At 36.7% G+C, this 13,526-nt stretch overlaps 1 protein-coding gene across 2 annotated transcripts in view; it reads left to right on the forward strand.

Annotated features, from left to right (window-relative positions):
* fndc7a (fibronectin type III domain containing 7a) overlaps positions 1-10,810 on the forward strand; it is a 12,124-nt gene extending 1,314 nt beyond the window's left edge. Inside the window, exons 4-14 of one of the 2 annotated variants that reach the window (XM_079613863.1) lie at positions 722-979; positions 2,374-2,631; positions 3,095-3,346; positions 3,447-3,701; positions 4,397-4,654; positions 5,641-5,892; positions 5,994-6,248; positions 7,291-7,551; positions 7,780-7,809; positions 7,966-8,006; positions 10,189-10,810. In XM_079613863.1, coding sequence (XP_079469989.1) covers positions 722-979; positions 2,374-2,631; positions 3,095-3,346; positions 3,447-3,701; positions 4,397-4,654; positions 5,641-5,892; positions 5,994-6,248; positions 7,291-7,551; positions 7,780-7,809; positions 7,966-7,997 — 2,111 coding nt within the window. In that variant the 3' untranslated portion in view covers positions 7,998-8,006; positions 10,189-10,810. The remainder of the gene's footprint in view (positions 1-721; positions 980-2,373; positions 2,632-3,094; positions 3,347-3,446; positions 3,702-4,396; positions 4,655-5,640; positions 5,893-5,993; positions 6,249-7,290; positions 7,552-7,779; positions 7,810-7,965; positions 8,007-10,188) is intronic. The other variant, XM_079613864.1, reaches the window with a different exon arrangement.
* Positions 10,811-13,526: the final 2,716 nt, after the last annotated feature.

A 13,526-nucleotide genomic window follows, 5' to 3' on the forward strand; every position in this document is an offset into this window, starting at 1 on the left:
ACCTTTTAATTGATCTTTTAGAATAATAATAAACTAAGTATTCATTTTATTAGATACATTTTAAATTTATTTAAATATTAAAATTAATAATTTTAATACATTGTTTTAATATTTGTATAATTTATTTATTTTATTGAATAATTTCATAATTTAAGACATTATACGTTCTACTTACATTAGCACGTTGAACTATAGTGGGCTATTGAATATTTATTTATTTTTATAAAGAATGTAACAATATTGTTTATTTATTAAAGGATAGCCTCTTGAGATGCAACATCTCATTTTCAAGAGGGTCCTATATATATATATATATATATAATCCTATATAATATTCACGATTGTGGGAACCAAATCTAAAACCTCAATCTTCATGAAGGGCACTTCACAATGTACTTATATATATATTTTTGTATTTCTTTGTTTATTCCATTTATTCATAAAGCACTTAAAGCTGCAAAATGTTGTGATAAGTTCTTTCCAAAAATGTTATTAAAATAATTATAATAACAGTGTTGTTTCTACCACCATTATTAAATTAATAATATTTATTTCTAGAAATGAAGCTATTGCTAATAATAATAATAATATTATATATATATATATATATATATATATATATATATATATATATATATATATTATTTTTAACAGCTATTATATATATATATATATATATATATATATAATTATTATGTTTTTTGGTATTGTGTCCCATCAGCTCCCGAGGTTCCCTTTATAGAGCAGGCTTACTCCAAACACAGTGACAGCATCACGGTGGAGTTCGGTCTAGTGATTGGTGCCACCGGCTACATCATCCGGGCAGAGAACGAGGATGGGTTCTTCTCTGAAAGCCTGGTGGTAACTTCCCCTGGGACAGTGATCAATCTGCTGCCTTATACCCAATACACCCTCAGCGTGATGTCCGTCAACACTGGGGGAAGGAGTCAGCCTTCTCTATCCATGAACTCGAAGACAGGTAAACTGACTCCAGACTTTAATTAAAACATCTTCTGCTTGATTTAAAAATGCCTTTGATCAATATATTGGCTATTTTATACTTAAAAAAGGGCTAACATCCCTGCAGTTTTGTGGCGGAAACAAAACAGTTTGAACCAGCCTAAGGTGGTTGGCTTTTAGGCGGTCTCTAAACCTGTGGTCACAAGAAGAATCACACCAGGCAGGAATCCATTTAAAGGTCGTTCCAAAAGAAGTTTAATACTTTAAAGACAAGGAAGTGCAAAAGGTCCATACAACAGTGGATAAGAGCAAAAATGTAAACCAGCCCAAACCACTCTCTGTTCCTACTGCCTCACTTCTGAACACTTAAATGCACAATTTTCCCGCCTTTAGTTAATTGGAACATACCATTTTCTGTAAAACTATAACTCTTGTCTCTCTATACATTTCAGCAAGTTCCCTCAATGATAGTTAAGACAAAGAGTTTAAACAATCAATAAATACAACATACAGGCAAGAAAAAAACAAATACTGTCAAATTAGTTAAAATGAGCATTTCCCACCACCCAGGGTGTGCACATCCCTAGAGGTTCGGCCCACTTCTCTAACCACAATTAAACAGTAAAACTCCACATGAACAATTACAATATATGCATGATCTGAAGAACCATAATGACACGGTTATGAGGGATGGAGAAGCAACACTGACTCTCCATCACAAACAACCAGCCCAAAACCCCTCTAAAACCATTAAACCAGACCAGACATTTTTATATAAAGCTCATTTACTAAAGATCACGCACCATAGAAATGAATGAAAACTGAGCCCTACTCCCGGTTTGGTCGACAATAAGTTGGCATTTAAAACCTGTAACAATAACACAGTATTGTTTACTCCAGCTATTGTGCAGAGTTGGTTCCTCTGGCTTCTACCAACTGTTGACAGTAACTGCATCTTTAGATTTATACCCAAAACTGTATGAAAAGATAAACCATGAGAACTAGGCTGTCGCCTCTCCCCAAGGAACGGCTTGACGTAACATAAGAAGGACCGATTTCATAAAGTTTCACATATAACAACAGAACATTCTCTCTATCCCATTTCACCTTACAGACACACTGAAGGTTATTTCCATCTCAACATCACATATCTGTCCCTATCAGACATTTATACTATACTCATTTTAAATCTAATAATATATTTGATAAAAAAAAGATTATCATTGGCACATATCAATAAACTAATTTGACTAATGGTTCATAATTTAGTGTATTAATTGGGTAATTTTTTCAGCTGTAATGATTGAAACTCACCACCAGAGGCAGTAGCTGTTTAGTCTTCCTGTGCTGATGCTCTCAGACTCCTTCGGTCCAGCTGTTAAAAATATTGATTTATTTTTTCTCTCTCTGCAGTGGTGGTGGCCCCAAATCTGCATCCCAGCTCCCCCAGCAGTGACACCATTGTGATAAACTGGAATCCAGTGAACAATGCAGTGTTATACACCTTGGTCATGATCATGGAGGGTTCCGACACGCGGGTCAGACGCAACACGTCTGATACCAACGTGACCTTCAGTGACCTTCAGCCTGGCACCACCTACTCCATCAAGGGCAATGCCTGGGATCCTGATGGGAACCAAGGAGACGACATCACCATCAGTCAAATCACACGTAAGGACTCGTTTATAGTCTTTTGAACAGGGTATATTGCTAATAAGCCGATTGGCTCTTTTAATTGAAAGAAGCAGGACTTAAAGTTTGATTTTCACAAGTTCACGCTCTACATACAACATCGTAGTTAACGTCAAGCGCAGTTGGCCAGAAGTGATTCTTACAGTAGGAAGTTTATTATAGTAGGAAAAGGTTAAAATATTAGTGTTTGTCTCACACAAACCTATTGTTTCACTTCAGAAGACATTGGTTCATCAACTGGGTTCGTATGGATTACCGCAGTGTTCGCTTTGCGTGGTTTTTTAAGCGTCAACTTTTTTAAGCCATTCACTTTGATTTGATCTGGGATAGCAAAGTGTTTTGTCTGACTCTATGTACCAGATAAGCTCTGTAAAGTTAATAAAATGATGAATCAAACCTTAAATTCACAAGTCTTCTTTCTCTGTTCCACTCTCTACTACAGGTCCTTCTGTCCCAGGAGATGTGCAGGTTCAGTTGACACCAGGTCGCTCTCTCGATCTGGCGGTGTATTGGCAGTCAGTCCATGGTGCCGACACATACACTGCTGTGAGCTCCACAGGCCAGAACTGCAGCTCCTCGGACCTCTACTGCATAATCAGTCCTCTCAACTGCAGCCAGAACCACACCATCACCCTCGTGGCATCCAACCAGGCCGGAACCAGTGACCCTTCAAACCCAGAGGACCTTCTGACCTGTATATTTTACTCACACATGAATGCACACATGACAAACCACACATACACATTAATAAAGAGTTGTGCGGTTGGTCGTCATCTTCTTTGAATCATTTTCAGTCCCATGTCCTCCTGGCTCGGTCTGGATTGAGGAGGTGACCACAGGGAACTGCTCCGTCATGTGGTCTGAGGTTCCGTGGGTGAATTACTACATCGCCTACGTGAAGAGCGATGATGGCTTGGAGGAAAACTGCAACACCACCGGCAGGGCCTGCTACTTCCAGTGCAAGTGCGGATACACGTACCTCTCGACCGTATTCGCTTACAACCAGGCCGGCTCCAGTCCGCCAGGACAAGTAGTCAACTATACTACAAGTTTGTACTTTACACAGACAGATGTACATTTATATACACACACACATATATATAGACATTAATACTTTTTTCAGCAAGGTGTAACAAAACTTTTATTCTGCATTAAATTGATCAAAAGTGACAGTAAAGACATTAAAAATGTTACAAAAGATTTCTATTTCAAATGAATGCTGTTCTTTTGAACTTTCTATTCATCAGTGAATGCTTTTAAAAAATATCACCGTTTCCACGGAAATATTAAGCAGCACAGCTGTTTTCAACATTGATAATTATAAGAAATGTAGCTTGGACATCAAATCAGCATATTAGAATGATTTCTGAAGGATCATGTGACACTGAAGACTGGAGTGTCACATAATGCTGAACATTCAGCTTTGCTCTCATAGGAATAAATTGCATTTTAAAATATATTGAAATAGAAAACAGTTATATTAAATTGTAATAATATTTCACAATTTTACTGTTTTGTCTGTATTTTTGATCAAATTAATGCAGCCTTGGTGAGCATAAGAGACTTCTTTCAAAAACATGAAAAAATCTTACCGACCCCAAACTTACATATTATGTATAACATAGATATAAAAGTCATAAGACATACAGAACACACACTACTATTTATATTTTATGTAAAAGATTTGCTGTACAAATAAAATCAAATATGAGAATCTTCTCTTTTTCTCTCTCTCTGTCCTCAGTCCCGTGCTGTCCAGAGGATGTGTCCGTGTCACTGATTTCCACAGAGACTTTAGAGATCTCATGGTCAGCAGTTCGAGGAGCTGAGTTATACGAGACGATCGCTGCAGACGGAAGCGAATGGATCCACTGCAACGACACGGCTCCTGTGTGCGCGCTCTCTGATCTCACCTGCGACAGTCTGTACAGTGTGGTGGTGCGGCCCTGCAGTGAGATACAAGGATGCAACAACACCTGTAGTGCACATACACGCCGGACAGGTACACACGTGAGCCCACAAGATACTAGTGTGCAATATGCCACATAGAGTACAAAACATTACCATGGTAATACCATGTTTTGTTGTAATATACATGGTATTTTTTGGAATTACTTTGAGTATCATGTAAATGCAATACTACTTCTACTAATATTAAAAAATATTATTATTATATTAATTATTGTAATAATTCTACTAATTCTACTCAAAGTATTTCCAAAAATACCATGGTATAATAATAATTATTATTATTGTATTTACATGTTCCTCAAAATATTTCCAAAATACCATGTTGTAATAATAATATGTATTATTATTATTGACATTTATATAAATATTAAGAATATTTGTTTTTTATATATAAGGCCTTTAAAGGTAAATTCTCAATGCACTTTACATAAGAAAAAAAATAAAAGATAAAAATAAAACAAAAAAGTACCATGGTAATACCTTTGTTTTGTTGTACATTTGCTATATCACTACCATGGTATATTGTGAACCATGTATATAAAATAATAAAGATAATTATTATTATTGTTGTTTTCCTTTATTTTTATTCAATATAATTTAATATAATTTTATTGTGTTCACACGTGACTCAGTGTACTTTCAAAAATACCATGTTATAATAATAAATAAATAAAATTATAAACATTAATAATATTCGTTTTTTTATATATTAGCTTTTCTAAGCACTTCACATTAGAAAACAAAAGGACAAAACTAGATATGAAATTAAATATAATAAACAATAATTTAAAAATTATAAATAATAAATATAAATAAATTTAAGCTAAAGCCTTTCCTAGAAAAAAAAATCATGTAATGAAATTAAAAGCTCTGAGAGATAATGTGCAACCAAACCATGCAAAGCCGTATAAAATGGCACATTAATTTCAGTAACATGGTATATTTAAAAGTACCACCATAATATGTGATACCATCACTGTTACATGTAATCCATTATGCTGCTTATTTGTGTTTCAGCTCCTTGTGCCCCTGTGATCCTCAACGTGACTCAGGTGAACTCTTCCACGGTGGAGGTGTTCTGGACAGCTACAAACACTCAGGCCAACTACAGCGTAACCGCCACGGGTCACACCGACTCACTCACTTGCTCGTCCAGCGGCACTTCCTGTCACATCAGCGTGTCCTGTGGATCCATATATGAGGTCAGCGCCTACGCCACCACTGCAGCAGGACAGAGTCTTCCCAGCTACTCCATTCCCTTGGAAACAGGTGCAGTCATGAAGATGGAAAATATCTGGAGACAGATGTTTATAGTTGAAAATGGTGAAGCGATATAAATATCCACCCTCTCTCTCTCTCTCTCTCTCTAGGACCCTGTTGTCCAGAAACTCTGACTGTTGAACAGGTGACCCAGTCCATGACAAACGTCACTTGGTTGCCTGCCAAAGGGGCAGGGTCTTATGTCACGTCTTTGACGTCCCCCAGAGGTCATGCCAAATGTCACACCATGGACACCCACTGCCTGTTGGGATGCATCACATGTGGCACAAGCTACAATGTGTCGCTGGAGGCCTTCAGCATTACTGGACATAAAACAGAGTGCAGATACCATGGTTTCTCCTCAAGTGAGTTGAGTGCATTAGTTATATCTTTCATCATGAGAAAACTGCATGACTGGTCAATGCTCATTAACTCTTGCAGGAGATTTTGATCCCAACAGAAAGCCCAACACCCAACAGACTTGAAAAGTTTATTTATATAGCACTTTTCCGAACAAATCGATGCAGTTCAAAAAGCTTTACAGACAAAAATTAAAATACCCATTAAAATACAAGAATAAGAATAAAGTCAACGAGGATTAAAATATAAAATAAATAATCAAAAATGAAGAAAAACATAAAATATACAAAAGCATTATAAGACATTACAGGAAGGCCAGACTAAAAAAAATTATGAATATCATAAATATCATTGATATTTATACAAATATTAATATTAGTTTTTATATATAGCACTATTACAGGTAGCTTCTCAATGTACTTTACATAAGAAAGTAAAAATGTAAATTAATAGTAATAAAGAGCTAAATTAAAAGTCAAGTTTTCCTAATAAATAAAAAAATATGTTGGGGTATAATAAGAATGAAAAGTTCTGACAGATTATGTAAGTTTTTGTCTATCTAATGTCTGATTTAAAGTGTTATTTAAAATAATAATGAAAATAAATGACCAGATAAATTAATAAGACTTCCTGAATGGGCCTCATTCAGAAAACGCAACAAAAATACAAAAAATAAGACAGTAGTGTGCATATACAGTATGCCATATACAAAAAGTACCATGGTAAACACAACAAATGTTAATCAATATTGTAAATCCAATTCTTACACAAATCCATCACATTCAATTCAACCTTGTCTTCAACCATACATGGGATAGTTCACCCAAATTTTTTAATTCTGTCATCATTTACTCTCCCTCAAGTTGTTCTGAACAATCTTGGTGAGTACCGGTAAATGATGACAGAATCGATATTTTTGAGTGAACCGTAAAATAATGGTTTTATGAATGATTTATGCAGTTCAGAGACTTGTAACATGTAAGTGCACCTAATCTCTGCACCTTCCTCTTTCCCCATCTCATTTTCTTCCTCTGTGACCTCTCTCAGGCGCGTGTTGTCCATCCAGCGTGAAACTCTACCGCATGGCGAACAACACTCTGCGTGTGTACTGGCGCTCTTCTCCCGGCCTGTACAACTACACAGCCGACCTGTACGGCACCAGCTCCAACTACACCTGCAGCACGACACAAGGGGCTACCGCATGTGACGTCTCCAACATCATGTGTGGACAAGTGTACACCGTCGTGGTCGCTCCCTTAACACAGGAGGGCTCCAAGGTCACGTTCTGTCCCAGAAAACTCTACTCAGGTACAAAAAAGATGTTGCTTGATTTTCCAAAGACCTAGAAAATAATATTTTAATACTGCATAATGACACAATATAGTTTAAAATATTAATTTACATTTATGCATGGCAGAAGCTTTTATCCGAAGCAACTTGAATTGCGTTTAAGGCACACATTTTACCAGTTCTCGAACCCATGACCTTGACGTTGCTTGCGATATGGACTGATTTCCATGTTTCCTTGTCTTTCAGTATCCTGCTCTGGAAACACAGTTGGAATGGGTGTGTATTCTCATGAAACTTATTTAGAACCATATATATATTTAAGATATTAATATTATTATTATTATTTTTTATATATATATATATACGCAAGCTTTCCTAAGCATGTTCCTTATGACTCAGTGCTACATAACTGCTCTTTCTGTTTATCTGCAGTAATCTATCGAGGCCGGAGGAGTGTGGACTAGAACCCTATCGTGAGTGATCGCACATTAATTATGACTGAACGTTTACATTTTCTGTCATCACTAGTAAACACACACACAGATGCAGAGCCTCATGGGACAGATTTACCCAGGGCACTTGAAACTGGAGGCCTTTGTGTCCACCGTAAGATAAAGCATATCATGTCAACGTGGACATCTCAGAAAGGTTTATTGCCCTACAGTTGGTGACAATAAAATATGACACTTGCACTCTTAAGAATCCAGATGTGCATCTTAGCTGAAACATCTTCAGATATGACAGATGATTTGTTACTTCACTTGAAACATTTAAGAAGCTGATTAAAAAATAAAGAAATAAAAATAATTATATACATATATATATATATATACAGTCATGGCCAAAATTGTTGGCACCCCTGGTAAATATGATCAAAACTGGCTGTAAAAAATAAATCTGCATTGTTTATCCTTTTGATCTTTCATTCAAAAAATTGCCAAAATTCTAACCTTTCATTGAAGCAAGAGAATTGAAAGTGGGGCTAAATCACATTATGAAATAAATGTTTTTCTCCAAAACACGTTGGCCACAATTATTGGCACCCTTTTATTAAATACTTTTTGCAACCTCCTTTTGCCAAGATAACAGCTCTGAGTCTTCTCCTATAATGCCGGATGAGTTTGGAGAACACCTGACAAGAGATCAGAGACCATTCCTCCATACAGAATCTCTCCAGATCCTGCAGATTCTCAGATCCATGTTGGTGCTTCTTCTCTTCAGTTCAGCCCACTCATTTTCTACAGGGTTCAGGCCAGGGACTGGGATGGCCATTGCAGATCTTGGTGTTGTGCTCAGTGACCCATTTTTGTTTTGATTTTGATATTTGTTTTTGGATCACTGTCCTGTTGGAAGATCCAAACATGGCCCGTTATAAGATTTCTAGCCCCGGCTGTTAGGTTTCGATTTTTTATCTGTTGGTATTTGATCCAATCCATGATGCCATGTATCTGAACAAGATGTCCAGGACCTCTGGCAGAAAATTAGGCCCACAGCAGTAAAGATACAGCAGAGTATTTCATTTTACACATGGGGTACTTTTTTATCCCTGTGTGCACCAAACCCATCTTAAGTGTTTGCTGCCAAAAAAGCTATTTTTTTGGTTCTTCTGTCCATAGAACGTTTGAAAAGTACCTGACACTACTGGCACTTCAAACGGGACGGGTTCTATGGTCAGATGAAACAAAAAATAGCTTTTTTGGCAGCAAACACTTAAGATGGGTTTGGTGCACACAGGGATAAAAAAGTACCCCATGTGTAAAATGAAATACTCTGCTGTATCTTTACTGCTGTGGGCCTAATTTTCTGCCAGAGGTCCTGGACATCTTGTTCAGATACATGGCATCATGGATTGGATCAAATACCAACAGATAAAAAATCGAAACCTAACAGCCGGGGCTAGAAATCTTATAACGGGCCATGTTTGGATCTTCCAACAGGACAGTGATCCAAAAACAAATATCAAAATCAAAACAAAAATGGGTCACTGAGCACAACACCAAGATCTGCAATGGCCATCCCAGTCCCTGGCCTGAACCCTGTAGAAAATGAGTGGGCTGAACTGAAGAGAAGAAGCACCAACATGGATCTGAGAATCTGCAGGATCTGGAGAGATTCTGTATGGAGGAATGGTCTCTGATCTCTTGTCAGGTGTTCTCCAAACTCATCAGGCATTATAGGAGAAAACTCAGAGCTGTTATCTTGGCAAAAGGAGGTTGCAAAAAGTATTTAATAAAAGGGTGCCAATAATTGTGGCCAACGTGTTTTGGAGAAAAACATTTATTTCATAATGTGATTTAGCCCCACTTTCAATTCTCTTGCTTCAATGAAAGGTTAGAATTTTGGCAATTTTTTGAATGAAATATCAAAAGGATAAACAATGCAGATTTATTTTTTACAGCCAGTTTTGATCATATTTACCAGGGGTGCCAACAATTTTGGCCATGACTGTATACACTGTACATAACTGTTGTATATACTGTATATGTGTGTGTGTGGCATGGTTAAATGAAACAAAAAAGAGTTATGAGAATGTTGCAGGATTATGTACTTGACATGAATGATGTGTAGGCCATATACATTTCAGTGTGTTTATGATCAAAGTTGGACCGCCCACAAATGTCCGGTTCTCATGTCTTTTTGTCTTCTGTTAAAAAGCACAGATGAAAGGAGACGGAGCTCTGACGTCATCAACACAGACAACAGCGCATCCTCTTCTCACCGCATCCATCGGGCCACATTCTTGATATTTGCCAGAAAATAGCTTACAATTGGCTCAATGTGAAAATGTAATTGCATCTTTAAGAACTTTAAAATGTGAACACAAAAATATAGATTTCAATCAAATTGTTAACCATTTCTAAATGTCATATTTTATATACAGTATACACTTTTTCTATTTTGATGTTTTGCATTTATACTGTAATTTCCTAATATTCATAGCATGTCATGAAGCCCGAAAAAAAGTCATATCATAATGTCACAAGAAAAATTTATCGCACAGGTTAAAAATCTCTAAATGTTTGTTAATGTTAATTGTTAATGTTTGTTAAATGTATGTTAAAGAGATGATTCAAACAACACATTAAGCATTTGTAGGAAGTCCCCTAAGCAGCAAGCCTCCAAAGGAGTGGACCAGTGTCATGTGTGTATATACTGGGCGGACCTCTTCTGAGAAATATGAACAGCACAAGTGTCAGGTTCAGTGTCCGCCCCAGGTCATATGTGTCCTTTGGATGATATATTACATTGAATTTGCATAATAAACAGCATGAAGCATTACGTATTGAGAATATATATTTTTTATTAACATTTCAGTTTTCTTGAAGAACTTTTCAAGAACACCACATAAGATTTTCGCATCGCACACACAATTATCTGTGATGAAGATAGACATGAGACTGTATCTTTGAATATATCTAGTAGCACATCTATTTATAAATGAAATCCAGATGGGAAACTTTATCATTTAGGCAGCAAAATCCCTCAAAGACATGGCATCACACACAAAACACAGCTACGTCACAAACATATTCTGTTCTTGAGCTTTTATCATCTCCATCATTAAAACCAACACACCAGAGGATATTATATTCTCTTACATAACACATCATTTAGTGGCACGTGCTAAGATCCGCATCACTGTCAGTAATACTTGATTTGAACACACACCCCAAACCATAATTGTTAAACTTCTGTAAACTTTCATCCTGCACCAGCTGGAAATCTATTAATGGTAAAAAAACAAACAGTAATAACAAATAAAAACATCACAACATTTATTTCCATCAAGAGGTGCACCAATTTTTGTCAATGCAAGAGTCCAGCACTCTGTAAAGTCTCCTCCAGCACATCCCAAAGACTTTCAATGAATTTAAGGTCTGGACTGATAGGTGCCAATTCATGTATAAAAATGATTCTTAATTTTTCCTCCCAACCATTCTTTCAAAATTTGAACTTGATGAATCTTGAAATTGTCATCCTGAAATATCGCCATAATGTGTCTTCCTACAAAAGCTACAGACTCCATCAATAAGGGTTAAACGAACTGTTGCCAAACATATAACAGGCTAGAAACATAATTATCACTGCAATAATGATCCAATCACAGACTCTTAAGCATTTGCCCATTTTAACCCAAACAGAGACTATTTTTTTGGCAGGGCAGTGCATAGATTTGTACATTTTCTGAAGAAATTTTAATTGGAGCTGCATGAAAAATACCATCCTAGCATATTGTTTTGGCTGTTTTATAGTCCACCAGGTTAAAAGTTTCATTTTAAAAGCACGCATCTGCACAAGAAGCCACCTGGTTTGAGGCACCAAATAATCATCATAAACATGCTGCACATCATCACTTTTTTGGGTTAGTTATAGAACTACAATAGAAAATTGGCAAAACAACATATTCGGATAGACTAATGAAATAGTGAAATATTAGTCATTTTGGATAAAAGTGATAAAAGTGCATATATATAACAATACCAGCAGCATTTGGCCAGAATGTGAACCAGACCTGTCATGTCTTACATGAACACAAAAACATGTCCCAAACGTGAGCAAAGTATCGCTTCTGATAGAAAAGATTTGTCAAACACGTGTCATTCAATGATGACACTGATAAATCATCCCACGGGAAAGAATCTTGATTACGCCTACAATAGCAGGTAAATAAATACTTTTAGATTTTGTTTCTCTGAGAGAGCAAAGACATTAGAGAACATATGCCTCCTGTTTCTTATGTTTTTCTTCTGAGCAAAAGGCCCCAGTAACCTCATGAATCTCAACAATGTTTCAAACTGTCTCAAAAGTTCTGTCATGACAACTCTCTGAGAGATTGGTATGGTAATGAATATGGCAATGTTAATGTTTGGACTTGGCGGAATAGATCTGCTACACAGAGCAAGTACTGAGACTCGCTACTGCCAATACATTCACAGGCATTGCTGTGAGCACTTAAGGCATGCTCCTGCAAATCTAACATGAATATGTATCATAGTACCCAGTAGCAGATCTTCACAGGTGGAGCTGGGGAAGGTGGGGGGTTACTGCAGACTGCTAACAGCAACACTATCGGCTGCGCTATATGTAGATGTCGATGTGATCGATACCAAATTATTTAAAGATCAGTCTGCGCCATCTAGAGTTTTATGCCAGACCTTGCTATATGTTTCCAATTTTTAACATTTCTCATAAATCTCTTCTATGACCAAAAGATCTGAGCTGCTATCAGACATTAATTATAGCAATTGAATTATATCCCTATACTCTGTCTACATCTGTCTCGTTCTTTTCAATTCTTTCTCGCCAACGAATTTTGGTCATACAGTCATCGAGTCAATACTTCAGACATACCTGAAAACTTCAAGCTTCCTGAACAACAAGCGGGCCTGTGTAATAAAGCTTCTTCTGCAATGTTCTGAAGGACAACAAAAGTATGATGGACGAGGTTTGTTCAAAGTTAAATGTTTTTATTTGCAACATATTCAACATTACTTAGATACAGCCTAACCTTTCCTTACAATCATAAAGGAGAATTTCCTATACTTCCTGTTGAACTCTGAATCAAGATCCTTCTCCGATGTGATTCGGTGCTTCCACAGAAGATCTGAATGAAACACATGATTCTCTTTCACATTTCAGGCTCCACCTTATTTAAAGCAGAGAAAGCTTTAACATTAAGACACTGACTTTAACCACCATACAAAACAATTTGAGCCGGCTGGACACAAAGTTAGGTGTATGTTTCAGGCTCTGAATTGAAGAGGCAGATTCACTTTCACTCATTCCCTCATAGCTTCTGGGTTTAGAGAGACAGACAAAGACACTCTAATCCTTCATTGTCTTTCTCGGCACATACTGTCTTAGACACGATGATGAAAGCGAAACATTCTGTTGCTTTCGTCATTCTGCAGATCAGAAAACACTTGGAAGATCTCTTACATTTTGAAGTAAAAAAGGCGTATTCTGGCTCTAGACGTAATACCTAACATAAT

This window comes from Phoxinus phoxinus, assembly GCF_949152265.1.
Source record: "Phoxinus phoxinus genome assembly, chromosome: 5".
Classification (NCBI taxonomy): Eukaryota; Metazoa; Chordata; class Actinopteri; order Cypriniformes; family Leuciscidae; genus Phoxinus; species Phoxinus phoxinus.